At 38.4% G+C, this 16,806-nt stretch overlaps 1 protein-coding gene across 2 annotated transcripts in view; it reads right to left on the bottom strand.

Moving 5' to 3' along the window:
• LOC139734643 (soluble guanylate cyclase gcy-31-like) overlaps window positions 1-16,806 on the bottom strand; it is a 212,028-nt gene that overhangs the window by 15,283 nt on the left and 179,939 nt on the right. For both annotated transcript variants that reach the window (XM_071645429.1, XM_071645430.1), the window contains 3 exons: window positions 4,179-4,278; window positions 970-1,099; window positions 300-446 (listed from right to left, as the gene is read on the bottom strand). In XM_071645429.1, the coding sequence (XP_071501530.1) occupies window positions 300-446; window positions 970-1,099; window positions 4,179-4,278 (377 nt within the window). The remainder of the gene's footprint in view (window positions 1-299; window positions 447-969; window positions 1,100-4,178; window positions 4,279-16,806) is intronic.

Raw genomic sequence — 16,806 nt, 5'->3', positions numbered from 1 at the left:
AAACGTACAAAAAATCACAAAAGACAGAACGACATCGAAACATCAGAAAAATGAACGAGCAACACACCGAGTTGCCAAATTTCTATAGCAGTCATCCCGACATTATTCTACTCAAGACATTAAACATGTTAAATGAAAGTGTAAGTCTTCGTGCGATGAGGTCGCAAGTTTGTCCCATTTGCCTGGTCATAAGCAGTCTGTCATATTCTAAAGTGAAATCGTTTCATATGGATTTGGTAAATATTTATGAGCTACCAACATATTTTCATGAGGTGGACTTTGGAAATAGTACACTGTACCTCGCAGGTGTTGGTAGCCGGCTCGCCGCGCCGGAGTTTCTCGGCGACCTGGCGGGGAATCATTTGGTAGAGCAGTGAGTCCGTTCGCTTCATCTCCTGATCCAGCTTCATCATGCTCTCCTCCAGCTGTGCGCTCTTCCTCTGCTCCTGTTGCCATAGAAACGGAAGAAGATAGGGTCGTTGAAGTGCACATACTCTCCATTTTCTTTCAATTTGGTCGGTTGAACCAGGTAGGGCTGAACGGAACTCGCATCAAATTACGTCCATAAAAGATAAAGTACATACAATCTCAGCCAAAAAAAAGAAGAAGAAAAGATATGAGTTCTGTCTGACCAGATTTCACAAAAAAAAAACGCATCATGAGTTCGTCATGCATATGAACCGCCACTGAAATTCCCAAAAATTGTCCATAAATTCACCATGTGCTCATAATGAAAAATCATGATTTAAAAAAATTATCCTCTATGAGTAGGCGCTACTGTATACGCTATTGTACAGAAGTGAATCATAACGTTAAGAAACTATACGAGCAGAGTTCAACACAAGGAACATTGAAGAAGGAGAAGAAACACACGAATAAGAACTCTGAGATGAATAGAAAAAAAACCCAACAACAACAAAGATGAGGGAGAGGGGAAAGGGAGGAAGTGAGAGAAGTTGACAGGCTTACTTGGTCCAGGGCTAGCTTCAGCTCCGCAGACTGCTGGGTACCGGCCAGGACCAGGTCTCGACTCGAGTCGTGCATACTGAGATCGTTGATGTAGAGCCCCGAGTGGAACATGACCTTGAGATCAGGTAACCTGAGTTGGACATATAGGACCAAATTAGGACCAACAGGACCAATCTTATAGTATATTGAAAAACGGAGGACTAATCCAAGTTTTTCCAAAACATCGTAGGCCTGTATGATAAAATTCCCAGTTGTTCTGTATTTTGTCGTCGTTTGGCCACAGTCATGACAGTGATAGCAAAAGGGTGTAGGGACACAACGAAGGGTGTCAGCCGCTACCAATGATGTCGTAAAATCTTAGATAATTATCAAAATATAACAACACCCAGAATTTTACTTATAGAATGTAGACGGAGTAAAGGATGGATTTTGGTTAACCTTACTCTTCTACAGAGCACATTTCAAAAGTGGCAGAATATAAGTCAGTGTTGAAATCATAGTCAAGCATCAGAGAAATTGCGTTCACTCACAATGCTGAGTATTCGACATATCTTATGAAATGTTAATAAGCTGGAGTGTCATATGCAGTCCATACTTCTCATTTATCTCAACATAACTATTTTTGAAGACATTATTATACGTTCAAAGGGACATTCAAAACGATATACATGATTTTATTTTATATAGAAGGCCCCACGTAAATTGATAGTGATATTTATGTATCTGTGGAATCTATTGTGGTCCTTGAGCAGATAAACCAATACTCTGAAGAAAAAAAAAACCCATAACATATTACACTGAACGAGGATGATGACATAGTAGGCCAATGATGTAGCAATGTAATTCCATAATTTATCACTTGCTTACTAACAAGTTCACCTGTGCAGAATTTATGCATGCTTTCTTTTTTGTTCTGCTTCCTATGGCACATGTGTGTATGGTGAGGCTACCATGTCATTATCCTTGTTTACTGTGATTTGCTATGAATTTTGAAAACATTCTTATTCCTTATCCCAATCACTATAAATTTTTATCACAATAAAAACTATAATCTATAGATGTTCGGATGCAAAAGTCTGAAAATCATGCGTAGTCTCCTTTAAATGTCAACTGTATTACGTATACGTGTTGTCTTGTAGTTGTCTGCACGGTCTGTACCATCCGGGTTTGTCATTTTATTCTTGTTCACTAGCTCTCGACTACGTAATGACACAACTTTCTTTGAGTGACCCGGAATGTATGTACGCATTTGTGTGTGTGTGTGTGTGTGTGTGTGTGTGTGTGTGTGTGTGTGTGTGTGTGAGCCCGTGACGTCACTCCCTCAATTAAATTCATATATGGAGTCTTACATCATTGTTTTGTAGTTCGTGGAATCAGGCCATGCCAAGATCCCACTAAGAATCATCATATGAAATTTCAAGCATATTCATTGCATCGTAATGTTCATAATTGAGATATCGGCTTAGTGATTTCATTAATTCCGCTGGACAGTGAAATAAAGTGTAAAAACATATTGAATGGACAAGAATGGCATTGAATTGAAGTGGATTAAAGGGACGGTATAGTTTTGGGTAAGACCTGTTTTCAGGTACCTCTTATGAAATATGAAAGAGCATGCAATTCTAAGAGGAATTCAACGTTTATTTGACAAAAATTGGTTTTGAAATGGCTGAAATATCCAAAAACAAGTGATACTAATAACAAGAGACCCGCGGGTCTAGCGCTCACCTGAGTATCGCAAGTTTACCTTTCACGCAGTCACTAATCTAAATTATTCACAGCTCTACTAAAATTTGACCAGACATTCTCAAGTAGAAGATGAAAATGTACAATAAGGGCCCAAATTTTAAAGATTTCTTAATTTGGGGGGATTGGGGCCCCCTGGGGCCCTCTTGGTGGGGCATGGTGCCCATTTTAATAAATTGAGATCCTGACCCCCTAGGGATGCTACCTGCCAAGTTTGACGAAAATCCATCAAGAGGTTTTCAGGAAGAAGATGAAAATGAACAATTCAGGCCCCTATTTGGACCTTCCCAATCTCCCCCCGCCCCCAAGAGGGGCACCCCTGGATCTGCTATGAACAAACTTGAAACTACAGTCATTAATTTACTTACTCATAGTATTATCTTAGCTCTATAACTTCTGATTCTAGAGAAGATTTTAAAAGATTCCTTCATTTTGGGGGTTTGGGCCCCCTGGGGGCCCCCTGGGTGGGGGCATGGTGCCCATTTTAACATATTGAGTTCCTAACCCCCTAAGGATGCTACCTGCCAAGTTTGGTGAAAATGGGTCATGGGGTTCTCAAGAAGAAGATGAAAATGTATAATTTAGGCCCCATTAGGACCCCTCCCCACCCCCCTCCCCTGGGTCCCAAGGGGGGGCACCCCTGATTCTGCCATGAACAAACTTGAAACTACAGTCATCAATGTACCAACTCATAGTATTAACTTAGCTCTATCACTTCTGGTTCTAGAGAAGAAGATTTTTACAGATTCCTTAATTGGGGGGGGGGGGGGGTTTGGGCCCCCCCTGGGGGGCCCCCCTGGGTGGGGCATGGTGCCCATCTTAACAAATTGAGTTCCTAACCCCCCTAGGGATGCTACCTGCCAAGTTTGATGAAAATCGGTCCTGGGGTTTTCAAGAAGAAGATGAAAATGTAAAAAGTTTTACGCACGACGGACGACGGACGACGCACGACGCACGACGCACGACGGAGGCCGGACGAAGGGCGATCGCAATAGCTCACTTGAGCCTTTGGCTCAGGTGAGCTAAAAAGTGGGCCCGTCTTTTATTAGAATTTCTTTTTTTTTACTTTGTTTTTGGATCTCTTATCTTCATCCAAAAAACTCTGAATGCATCTTAGAATGGTATCCTCTGTAACATTTCATAAGTGGTTTCTTAGTACACGTGTATCTCGCAAAAAATTACAAGCTCAATCCTTATCCCTACCAATATTATACCATCCCTTTAACGTGAATTGAATCAAAATGAGTATAATTGTGTTTTCGTAGTCTGCCCTAAAAATTCTGATGGAAATTACAATGAAATTTAAGATGCATTGAATTGAATAGAACTACATCAACTTGAATCGAACTGGCTGATATTGTTATATAGTTACTAAGTCCATCAGTAAAACGAAAAATGAAACAACCATGGATTAGAATACATCAGTAAAGCCGATCTGAAAAAAGGTTTCGGTGCCTACTTACATGGGCGTCGCGAGGAATATGTAAGCGTGCCATTCGGGAACGGATAACATCTGGCCCTTGAGTCGAATCTGTCTCGGGTGGAACACCTCTTCTAAAATCTCTACAAGAATGCCAAGGAAATCGAACATTTTTCAACTCCTCACAAGTTCAATGAATGGTCCGCGCCATGGCTTGAAGACAAAGTCCTTAATGCGCCAACTTTACACTCGATCTGACCAACTTTCTTCAATATTTTTTCTTTCAAAAATATCGAAAACTTTGTCTTAACACGGACATTTTTTCTTATCATCTCTGAACTAAGGTTTAGTAAGTGTTCTTTTTTCACGCTTCTAAATTTCTTATAGTAAATATAAGTCACGTCTATTTTGTACAACTCTTAAATGTCTCTCAGATTTTTCTTAAATGTCTCAAGATTACTTGCTAGAAAATGGAATAGTGCCCATTGATAGATTTCTCGTATCATACTTTCTAATTCTAGATTCAACTGAAATGCTTCCGAGTTAGTTTAACAACTTCAAGAAACTTGCTACTTGCATTTCATGTTTGTATGCTATCAGCAAAGAAAATACTTTGAAGTCAAAATATGTTGTTTTCTGCATTGAAACTTCAACCAAACAGCTCTTTCCATTTTGACATTGTTACCCACCTATACTTTAGATGAAGCTGTTCATCTTAATGTACTACTAAGCTCCTTATGGGAAGTGAACAGAATCATGTATAACTGTCAACAACTGCAGAAAACAGCGGTTATAAAAGAACTATGAGATCCAGAGCAATATATTAATTTGGTGCGGTAAGAATGGCGTGAGCTGCTAAGAAAGGAAGCGTTAGAAAGCTGCGCACAGACCACGGAGTCACGTGATTGAGAAGAGATTTTTCGAAACACGTAGGTGACAAGTGTACATCGATTTATGGAGAGCAAAAGTGCCTTCGGCGCTTAACTTCGTAACCACGCATAATAGGCCCATTTTGCCGCGTGACACAACTTTCCTTTAACTGGCATTCAAAATCGGAACATTTGATTATAAACCCATCCCTCAGCATTTCCTTTTGTTTCTACAGTGCTCTCCTAGATCTGTTTAGATCACGTGATCAATGGTGAGAGATTGGGGGAAAAATTGGGATGTCGATCAGGTGACTCAATGGTTTGTAAGATGAAGCGTGCGTTTTGCGCGGTAATTGTGAAAAATGTACAATGATCTACGTTAATGAATGGTTGCGGCGCTTTCGGCAGGGTAAATGGGCGGATGAAGCATAGGCGGCTGTCTCGAAGCTAGAGTGAAGAATGAAAATTTAAGAATATATAAAAAAAAGAGAGATGAACTAGATAGGACAGCTGTGATTGAAGCCTTCAAGTGAATGGCATGACGGATGTTTAGAAAACGGAGAAAAGTGATTGGAAGCAAAGGGAACACTCTTGTATCGTAAACACTACATCCAAAAAAAAAAAAGACAGGCATGCAAGGTTGTGAAGTTTGAAAAGAAATAGAAAGTGACGCGTTTGTACGCGTCAAATCGGGACGCACCGCGTCCTGACATGTATAGCATCCTGATATCTCCTTAATCCGGGCGGTAAACTTTCCACCCAATGACAACTTCATCTGGTGACAATATAATTCATAAAAAGAAAGATGATGAAACAATAAAGGCACTGTCTGTGTGCGGGTTTCCCCCATATTGGCGATGATGATGATAATGATGATGATGATGATGATGATGATGACAAATCTTATCAGAAAACTGAAGATAAAAACTGATGATGACGCTTATAACGTAAAAGTGAAAACAATCATTACAATGACTCTCTTTTTACAATGGTTCATGCCAACAAAAGAGGTAAAAGCAGAAGTGAAAAAACAAGAAAGCAGAAAGCAGCAAAAAGGAAAAAAAAACTAAAACGGCCTTGAAAATCACAATTTCTGGTATGCGGAGCAAACAGAACAATTAAATCATTTGATGGCTACAAAGTAGTGAACATGGACTATCAAAAATCTTCAGAGATTCGATCAATCCTTGCCCTAATGTTTCACTTTAAAAAGTCACATAGTTAACGGTTACAAAAACAGTTGATATACTGCCACACCACGGAAAATAGGAAACATAACATATGACATATGAATAAGTGTCATAATCGCTATCGAAACACCAGAGTATGTTTTTAAGGCGTCATACGTGCAAAGGTGATTCATTGCTGATTTTGCTGCAATCATGAGTTAATGAAAACCCAGCATCAAATGTTCCAGCTTCTTTGCGCGGAAAACATACAGTACATTATTCCCTTCTTCGTATAACAACTGCCTCTGCTTATAAAATACATTCATAGTTCGGAAATATTGGATCCGATTGAGCTAAACTCATACTGAGAATACTATTGCTGAATAAATATGAAGATTATAAACGCAAAACATTAAATTTTGCTCATCTTTCCACCAGTAACATGTTTTCACCTTGCAATGTATTCTTAGATTATCAGCACATATACAAATTGTACAGTATAGCTTGTCAAATTGGTCGTCAAACTGCATTTCGATCATTAATAAGATTTCCAGCGTTATGGGAACCACACACACATCCATCTTAACTGGATTTCATAGTAGTTCAGACAATGTAAGCACATGTACAGCAAGCTCTCGAAGGTAATAAACTCGAAATTAATTCTTGATTTACCGTATCATAAAAATTATGATTTCTCATTTCTTTTAGATTCGACGTACTAGGACGAATAGTCGTTATCACTACTGTATATTAGCTATGATAATAAAACCATAATTTTCAATGTAATACATAATATAAATATATGGAAATGATACGTTGGTAAGATAACCTCTCGACAAATAGGAGAGGTGTCACGGGTTAAGAGAATAAAGAAAAACGGACACTGAATAAGCAACATGACACTTAAAATTTAAACAAAACTCTGGAGAGCTATGATTTCAGACTTTAAAAGTGTTTCCCCTGTGATTGTAACATTATTTATGCAGCTCTCGTTCCTAAACAAGGGACTTGCCTTTGTAATGGGAATTTAAAAAAAAAAGAACTCTTTAAAATCCTCCCCCAAAGCAGATCCAAAATCCCGACAGGTTTTGTGACTAATCCACCATGACCCCCGTGGGCAATGTTAGAGGGTGCTACGTTCTGACACATCCGTGAAAGTTCCACAACTCGGTCACGTAAAGTTGACATTATTAAAGGTTTCCTCATTTCGCGTAATAACAAAAAGAAATAACAACAAACGATGACAGATTGATGTAGTTTCTTATTTATCCAGTTAACATTCAATTAAGAAACAATTCAGCTGATGACCTGATGAAGCGTCCAGGATCGTACCTAAAACCGTTCTCAGAACTGAACAGTAAGTCCAGATGCAATGATTTAATTCTTGTTTCTTAATCGATTAATATATGTTCACAGAACTAAACAGTAAGTCCAGACGCAATGATTTAATTCTTGTTTCTTAATCGATTAATATATACCTTCTGTTCACAGAACTAAACAGCAAGTCCAGATGCAATGATTTAATTCTTGTTTCTTAATCGATTAATATATCCCTTCTGTTCACAGAAACAGACTCCATCATGGACTACGTAAGATTTATTTCACTTCATATTTTCCAGAGCTACATTACTTTTAAAGCATTCATGTGCACACTCGATCAGAAAAATAAAAAATGTTGTGATGTAATCAAGGAGAGATAGGCACATACTGAGTACATCTCAAGGATATTAAGGAAAGTCACAATTTCAACACTTCATAAAATCCATGTAAATTTTTATTTTTGTTCTCATTCATTGAGTTGATCTTAACAAAAAAAATATATATATAACCATAAGCTTCAATACCGTGCACGCAAGGCAGAGGCGGTAAGGGTGCGTACAGGGTAAGGGGAAAGGTCAATCTATGAAAGGTCAACGAAGGGGTGACCCTCACAGGGAATACAAATGTGCAAGTGCAGTGTGTGCTTGTCACAAAATACCAAAACAATAAAAAATAAACAACCAAATAGTGTGTATATAATATATAATGAACAGACACACTGGCCCATACTCTGCGACTCGAATTCGATTCGACCTGCGTTGCAAGGCGGGCGCTATTGATCACGTTTCCATGTGATGCGTCGTGTCTAAAGCTTTGCGCATGCGTGTATTGTTCGTTGATTGTAGCCTTTTCAACCATGAGAACGTCGGTGATGCGAAGAGGTTAGTTCTTTTTATTATCTTGCTAATTCAGTTCGAAAACACTACATTTTACTCAATCAGCAGCAGTTTGACGAGAGAACAGAAAGGCAGACAAGTCATAGCTCGCAAAGAATTCGAACTTCGCAAGATTTTGAACAGAGCCTACCGTCTAGTCATGATAGAAGTCGAAAAAGTGGACAGGGAACGTGAAATTGCACGCATGCGCTTGATTCTCCAGATGACGTCACCATTGGAAGTCCATTATGTCGTCAAAGTGTGTCAGTCTGATTGGAGAACGAGTCTAGTCAAAGACGAAGGAGAAGAAGGAGAAGAAGAAGAAAGCTGACCAACAATTCGCGAGTCTCTTCTGTCATGATGACGGGGTGACAAACGGTGGAAGACAAGGGAAGTGGAAGAGCTGTAAAGCCAGTGTTGCCCTGGAAGAGCTTGCGTTAGAATTCAGGTGGAATCGAAATCGGATCGCAGAGCATTCGGCGACGTGAACAAACATCGAAACGGGAAAAAAATCATTCATGCAGACAGGAGTGGTTCTGTGTTACTGCAGTGCGATTCCGATCAGATTTCTACACGCGACACCCAGTCGACTAAGCTCAGAACACTACGCATCTGTGTTATACAACAATAACTTTCGTTCGTTGCTGTTATGCCGACAGTAAATATATCTAGGTACTGCACTTCAAAAGACGTTATTTCCAAACGAGTCTGTCCGTAACGAACATGCCCCCTAACTAACTACTTCCACATTTACCACTCTTATATTCTCTAGGCAAGAAAAAAATTCAACAACAATGAATATATTAGACTTAAAAAAAGAGTGTTAAAGATAGCGAAACATAACCCAACAGCCAAATATAGAAAAATGAAAAACAACAATGCCAGCCTGCTTTCTTGAGAGCGCTCCGTGCTAAGATAATAATGATTAAAAAATAATCAAATATCATGAAGGTGTTATACCTTTTTGATTCCCCGTAGGACCATTTTTATTTTGCGTCGGCTTTAGCAACCACGGGTGAGCTGGCTGCTGAGTGCGAGATACACGCACTTTACAAACAGAAGTGGGGATGGGGGCACGGGTTGAAAGATGGTGGAAAATTAATCATGTCATTTATCACAACGCAGAGGAGAAGATATTAGGAGCTGGCCGAAGAGTATGAGAACAATACTCCAGCTACATAGCATTACCTCTTTGAACACAATCATGATAAAACGTATGGGGCAGGAAAGATGGAGATATAGGAAGATAAATCACTATTTTTCTCCATAAGATAACTGTAGACGGTTTATTCTTGAAACTATTTCATCATAATTATTGTTCACATTTTGTATCATTAACAATACTTAATGTCGATTATACTGATGAAATTTTTGTACATTGATTGTTTCTTTTCTGAACTCACATTTTAGAACTATTTTGAAACACTAACACTAGGTTTTTATTTCATCTGCAAATGGTAGATAATGCCTTTAAGGTCTCACACCAGGAAATGAAGTGCACTTTTGTCAAGAACTTCACCCTTATCAAATAGAGCTAGTGTGTTTTTGTATCTTTGGGGAAGACAGAGGGAAGAACCGAGGGATATAGTGGGCCAGCATCGCTCAGGTGTGAGAGGTATAACTCCTTGTTGGTGCTACAGTACCTCCAATACGCCCTCTACGTTTACACATCCGAAATGATTATAACGTCTTCACATTGAACAAGCATGTATTCTGCTCATGTTGCCCTCTATCAGCATATTAAGAACTCTTGGATAAAATCCACCACCCCTCCCCCCCCCCAAAAAAAAAGAAGCTATGGACGACTAGTCCCATTGCATTCGACAGCGAGCAGATACCCCCTATAAAGTAATGTGAAAAAGAAAACATGTCATGCAGATGAAAAACTTGACCGTTGCATAATGTAGGGGTAATTTCTGTGCAAGGGATGACGGTTGTTGTTGTGTGGTGTTTATTTTTAAAAGGACGAAGAGTGGAGGAGGAGTACTTGAACATTTTCATCCATACCATATGTTTTGACAACGAGGGTTGAGGGGAAATTCAGCGGGAATATCATAATAATTGCAAAAAAATATATATATATACATTATGAGTTGAGACTATTTGACAATATTATACATATGCACGATTACAGCACAAACATATGATAACGTATCTAAAACGGGCGAAGAGGGCTGGGAGGGTATAGGAATGAACTGAAAAGAGGTTTTTAGTAAAAATAAAAACAATAACATCTGATCAAATCGATGACTTTGAGTAAAGTGGTGGGTAATACTGCGCTGATGGTTCGACGATCGCTCAAATGATATAACAGTCATATCAATAGTGCACACGATGGCATTGACAACATACTGATCAACCAATATCCGGTCAAAATAAAAGTACAAAATACAGAACATCGATGTCTCACATGATCATCATAAGAAATCAATGATAGCTTAAAATCAATGACAGTCACAGAAATATGACTCGCATTAGTAATACCCACACAAGCTGAAAAAAAAAATGATTTTAAAGTTTAGAAATGTGTACTGTCGCTTATTCCACAATGATAATAAATCATGAAAAGAAAAAGGCTACGTTTCTCTCAATTTTTAGCAGTTTGGCTATTTTTTAGAATTTAAGTAGAAGAGGAAAATACGGTGTAGAGTGTACAATGCCCACAACATGACTCATCTTAGCTGACATGCTGTTACTCCGATCGTATTCAAACAAAAGAAAAGGAACTTTGGGGTAAAATAGCTCGGTGTTAACATCAATCCACGTAAGATTGAACAGGGAAAGACTCAGCGATTCTGTCAATTGGGGAAAGGGGGAGTAAGGGGATAAGTATAAAGGGAATGCAAGGGGGAGGGGCTTGCAGCTATGGCGATGCTCACTTTTGGAAGCTGAAAAATAAATCGTAGGTGGGGGGAAAGAATGGTGATGTTGAACATTAGAACAACTCCAAGTGCGGACAGGTGGTTTACTTGGTGGACGTGTTCAAAATTGTTTTAGCGAGACGAATAGGGGAGATGAGGGCTTGGATGAAGGTGAGAAATGTCGGTCAAAGCTACAAGGGAATTAAAGATTTTATTACTTTATTCTCCGTACACCAGCCGAAATCATACATCGCGACAAAACGGGCTTCCCGTTTAATTTCATTTGAAGCTGGTTCGTGACCCTCCTGCCCTACATCTGACTTTAGATATGCAGGTGCATTTCGCGATTCCATCTAAATGATGGGAAAAATACTTGGTAGTCTGACATTTCTTTAAGATTTGAAGGTTTCGAACATCACCGAATGAAGGAAAATGAAAGTTTAAAAGTTCCAAATCAGACAGTAAAAGAAAAGAACTCGAGAGGTCGTAATCATAGTATCATTTGACTCAACACAAGTACCAACGTATCATAGAAAGAAAGGAAAAGGAAGACAAACTAAAACTGAATTTATAATAGAAATAGACGAAACTCAAGATTTTAGAGACCTCTCCAGATATTTTATATTCCCATACATCACGTAGCACCTATCATTTCTTGTTTGTTTTTCTCTCGTTGCCTTAACCAAACATTTCTGGCACCTCGACACAAAACTTAGCGGGTCACGTATAGCAACTTTGTGTATTTTGAATTTAAAGTGCGATTCCACGCCACATTTTGAAGTTGATCCTCATATAAAGAGCGAGATCAGACAAAAGGTTTTAACAGTAAAAGATTTATCAAACTCGGACTTGAGATAAGAAAAGTATGGATTTTAAAAGTCTGACGTGCAAAACAAATAAAAGAATGATATCATCAAATCACAAATCTGCCATTGGTTTGTGAATAGAATAGAATAGAATAGAGTACAATAAAATAAAACAAAATAGAGTAGAGTAGAGTAGAGTAGAGTAGAGTAGAGTAGAGTAGAGTAGAATAGAATAGAATAGAATAGAATAGAATAGAATAGAACAGAATAGAATAGAATAGAATAGAATAGAATAGAATAGAATAGAATAGAATAGAATAGAATAGAATAACATAACATAACATAACATAACATAACATAACATAACATAACATAAAATGAAATAAAATGAAATAAAATAGAATATCATCTAACCAGGTTTTGCGTCGATAAATTACCAATTACAAATCTCTCCCCCTTAAAGTCATCATTGCTAGGTTATTGTTAAATGTTTGGGTTATTGTAAGCAACAAAAACTTTGATTCACCATTAACGAATCAAGTTCTATTTTAGATTTAGATAAGAAACAAACAAACAAAAAGGTGGTGAAGTCTTGTATGTAGTAAATGTGCAGCCATGACGTCATCCCCTCCTCTATGACGTGTATTACGTAGGTTCTACTTATACAACAGATATACCACTGTTTCATAAACCACGTGTAACTTCAACATTCCTCCTGTTTCTTATTCTAGGTCCAGTTTTGATGACACCTCTGTAATTCTGTTTTTCTGATTTCACTCGATCTTTTTTTTTTATCCACATTGAGCGTGGTTTGGAATCGCACTTTGAAAGCGGGACTGGGAGAGTGTCGGCAGTTGGAATCTGCGGCACAAGGAAAGCTGAAATGGTGCTTCTGTTTGTTTGTTTGTTTGCTTGTTCGTTTGCTCGTTTGTTTGCTTGCTTTTTTTTTTCAAACGTGCCTGTGTTATCTTCGTGTCGAAGTCTAGGAAGAACTAGACCATTGGCGTTGGCATAACGGGGTCCTTGTTTAGGGAACCAAGGATGAAATTAATACATAAAGAAAGAAACGATTAGCAAAAGAAACAGGATGAAAACATGACGTCAGTGTTAGCTACCGTGTTAAGATGTTGACACTTGGGACGTTAGTATGCGGGGAGGTGCCTGATCTAATAAGTTTGAACGTACTGAATAGACAAATGGATTGGCAGATCCACAAAATTGATAAAACGGAAGACATGGGTTGACATCGTGTGTAAACGAGTTACAAAAACGATTTTAATCAGAATGTTAAAGTGCACAAGATATGCATCTGATCAAGTAACATGTTATGAATTATTGTATAACACTTTGAGAAAGTACAAATGACATACTGTTTCTCGCCCCCCAAAAAGGAAAAAAAAGTAGAGACACAAGAGCACCTAAAATGACGACGATCCAATACGATGAAAATACAGCGTTTGAGATTCAGTGATTACATAATCTCACATTAACTCAATCAAAACTTGTTGCATGAATTTTAGTGAAATTGATGTCATAGGTGAGAATATAATTATTGTGCGCGCTAAAATCAACATCTATGTTATTGATGGACGAAACGATGCAAACATGGTTATTATCACTATGGCGCTCCTGCCATATCCCTAATATGGTTCTTGCAAGGTTGCTGTTGTTGTTTGCTACATGATCGATCTTTTCGCTGGATGTAACTACCAGCTCAAGGTGTGACAATCGATCAATAGAATGACGAGAGCTTAAAAACTGAAGTAATCTAAAGCTGGACACACATTTTTTTTTTTTAAATGTGCTCCCTCTACGGTAGGACCAATAATACATCACTCTGACATCAATCACGCAGAAGCGGCTTTAAAACTATGGTTTCTTTGTTTATGTCTTTTCTTTGCTCTATTTGAAGTTCTTGTATCTCCTATTGACATGGATAATGCACATGCACTACATAATCTAACTAATGGAACTTGCTGATAAAATTGTCACGTGACCTGTGATATGAGGCCTGGTTTATTGGTGTTGCACTGAAATTATATCTGACATAGTATGACGGAAGATGAAAACACTGCACACTACCTGAATATGAAAATATCCACTCTGCGTGGTCTGAATATGAAAACTGGCTTCTATTTGGCTCGAAATGAATGCCACGGCCATGGCCCTGACCATGATGTGCGTACAGAATGAATCTGTGGACATGCAGCAGGCCTGCGTGCACGTAAAATATGTTGGTTTTAATAAGCCCGCGTATGTTCTGCGTGGTAACGCGTTTGGTGTAGAATAATTTTGTATGCACCATGAGTGACAATACGTGATGTCACTGAGCCAGACAACGATAATTTCTACAGAAAGTTAGGATGATCACAAGAGCGATCCTTAAGCCGTATTTACGTTGTTGCCACGATTCGATTTCTTGATGATAATATCATCAAGATATCATCTTGTCAGCTCAATTTGGTCACAGGGCGACTTCGCTGCTATCATTTACGCCCTAACGGTGCAACTGTATGTAAACTACGACTAGTTCGGTCCCAATTAGGGTGCGTCGCATACTTTCTGGCGTATCTATTATCGACACGAGTCATGATTGAGAAGCCACGTCAAGTGGCATGGACAATGACGAAAAAAAAAAAGTCGGACGACCCAGCAGAATAATCTACCGACGAATACCACGGATGGAAGATTGATTTTGTCTTCGCGGCCGCCTCCACGCATTCCTCAACGGCACCCTGAGCGACTGTTTTATGTCATAACGTGCTTAACATAAAGAGAACACGCGTAGATATCATATTAAAGGGAAAGGCCACTCTAAGTAAAAAAAAAAAAGAGAGGAATATGAGTTATATTAATTTAATCCAAAAAAAAGTACAGAAAAGAAAAATGTAGGCATGTTAAAGCCTGATGAGATTTCATAAAACGAATATCAGTATCGGTCACAATGTTATTATGCTAATGAGATGAGGTAAAATGATGCCAAATCCCCACAGCTTTTAACCGGTTAATACATGGAAATGATTAGGGCCTGCATGTACTAAAACATTTTCTAGGCGTAAGTAACTAAAATGGTGAAATCTGTTTAAATTCATCTAAAAAGGGAAGATTTAGTGAGATTTAGCTGGCAAGGCTATTAAGAACTTATAGGAAGATAACATAATCACCTCATCTTCGTAACAAAATCGTGTCTGTGACTGACATTCTAACTTCTTGGTAAGCTCGGTTTCGGATTGTCTCAAGCTTTTATTCTATTTACCAGTTTTGCTTGTTCTATTTCTAATCATCTCGATCATATGAGTGAAGTTTTTCTCTACATACCGCCTAAATAAACGGTCGCGAAAGTTGTTTAGCAGCTTGACTATTGATTAGGTAGACTCGCAAAATGTTAATTCGACCGCAATTTAGTGTCGTATAAATGAATATTAGAAGGAGTATAGTGTATGTATTGCAATACCTTTAGATTTTTACTTCGCTTTTTGGGATACGAATTGATTACTAGTCCTGTTGATGATACCGATCGAAAACTTAGCAAATAATACCAGCACTGTTGAAAAGAATTCCTTGAGCAGGACAGAATACGATGAACTATAGTTGACGATATGACGTAAAGAAAGTTTTGTACATTAACAAAATTAACCTTGCTAAACTTGGGCACATTATCTATCGGACGGCAAGTTTATTATTTCCACGAATCCCTTTCTTGGCTGGTAAAACCAATTAAATGGACCCAAAAGCAACCGTGGTCATTACAGCAGTAAAAACAAAACAGATAAAGAATATTGTCACTTTCTATCGGGTGGCATGTTTCAAATAAAAGGAATAAAAGAAAATTACATTGTCAGTACCCTCATACACGATGAACAACAAAAAGTTGTTTATTTTTGTTTTAATGCGATAAGTTTTACACAGATTGAATTGAGAGTGCTAGCTAGGAAAGATTTTTATCAGTTATGTTTCTCTTATTTTACAAACGCTCTGCTATATGCTTCAATCTCTTGTTAGATTCCCTACTAAAATTGGCAACATGGCATGATGCAGTTAGAGATTTGCTAACAATCGATTGAGCAAAGGTAGTCTCTATAATTTGCGCGCCACTTTCGATAAGTTGAACAATTACAATTAGAAATAATCCGCCTTTGATATTTATACTACACATCCCTTTAATGTACTCCTATTAAGATGAGAATCTGCCGGGCAGGTGAACCACCCATCTCCCAAACAAGTGTAGTCCTACCCCATCTAATCCGAGGTATTGCAGATAACAATGAATTACTATATACGTGGCACCCCCGGTTTTGCGTGAGCAACGGGTTTCACACTTTGCTGCTGCGGGCAGTTTTAGTAAAGCAAAATTTTGGGTGCGATCGAGGAAAACATCATGTTTGCTTCGCTTTAGGGAAGACGTGCATGTATTGGACGAACACTAGGACAAGTAGCAGCGTTTCATTCGGCGAAACAAAGTAGCCAATTAAATTATAATTAACGGCCATCGTGCAATCACGTCATGATACAGGAATAACTATTTTCAAAGAAAACCACATGCAAGTACCTACGTCATATAGTATGTGTTCTTACATTATGTAAATTGACGTCAATCAAATTTTGTTTTTAAGTGATTAGTGATGGGAGCAAAATTTAACGAGCTTTGAGGCCAACGTGAATTCACAACGTCCATGTGTACTACGGTAAGCGAATTGCCTATATGATACCTGCCATAATATTTTACCAAGCAAAGTTAGTGTGACGTAGTACCAACACCCACCAAAGTAGG

This window comes from Diadema antillarum, unplaced genomic scaffold (assembly GCF_040938485.1).
Source record: "Diadema antillarum isolate AM-2024a unplaced genomic scaffold, OU_Dant_1.0 seq00000536_RagTag, whole genome shotgun sequence".
Classification (NCBI taxonomy): Eukaryota; Metazoa; Echinodermata; class Echinoidea; order Diadematoida; family Diadematidae; genus Diadema; species Diadema antillarum.
The sequence above is the reverse complement of the archived record's forward strand: the minus strand, read 5'-3'. Positions and strand labels throughout refer to the sequence as shown.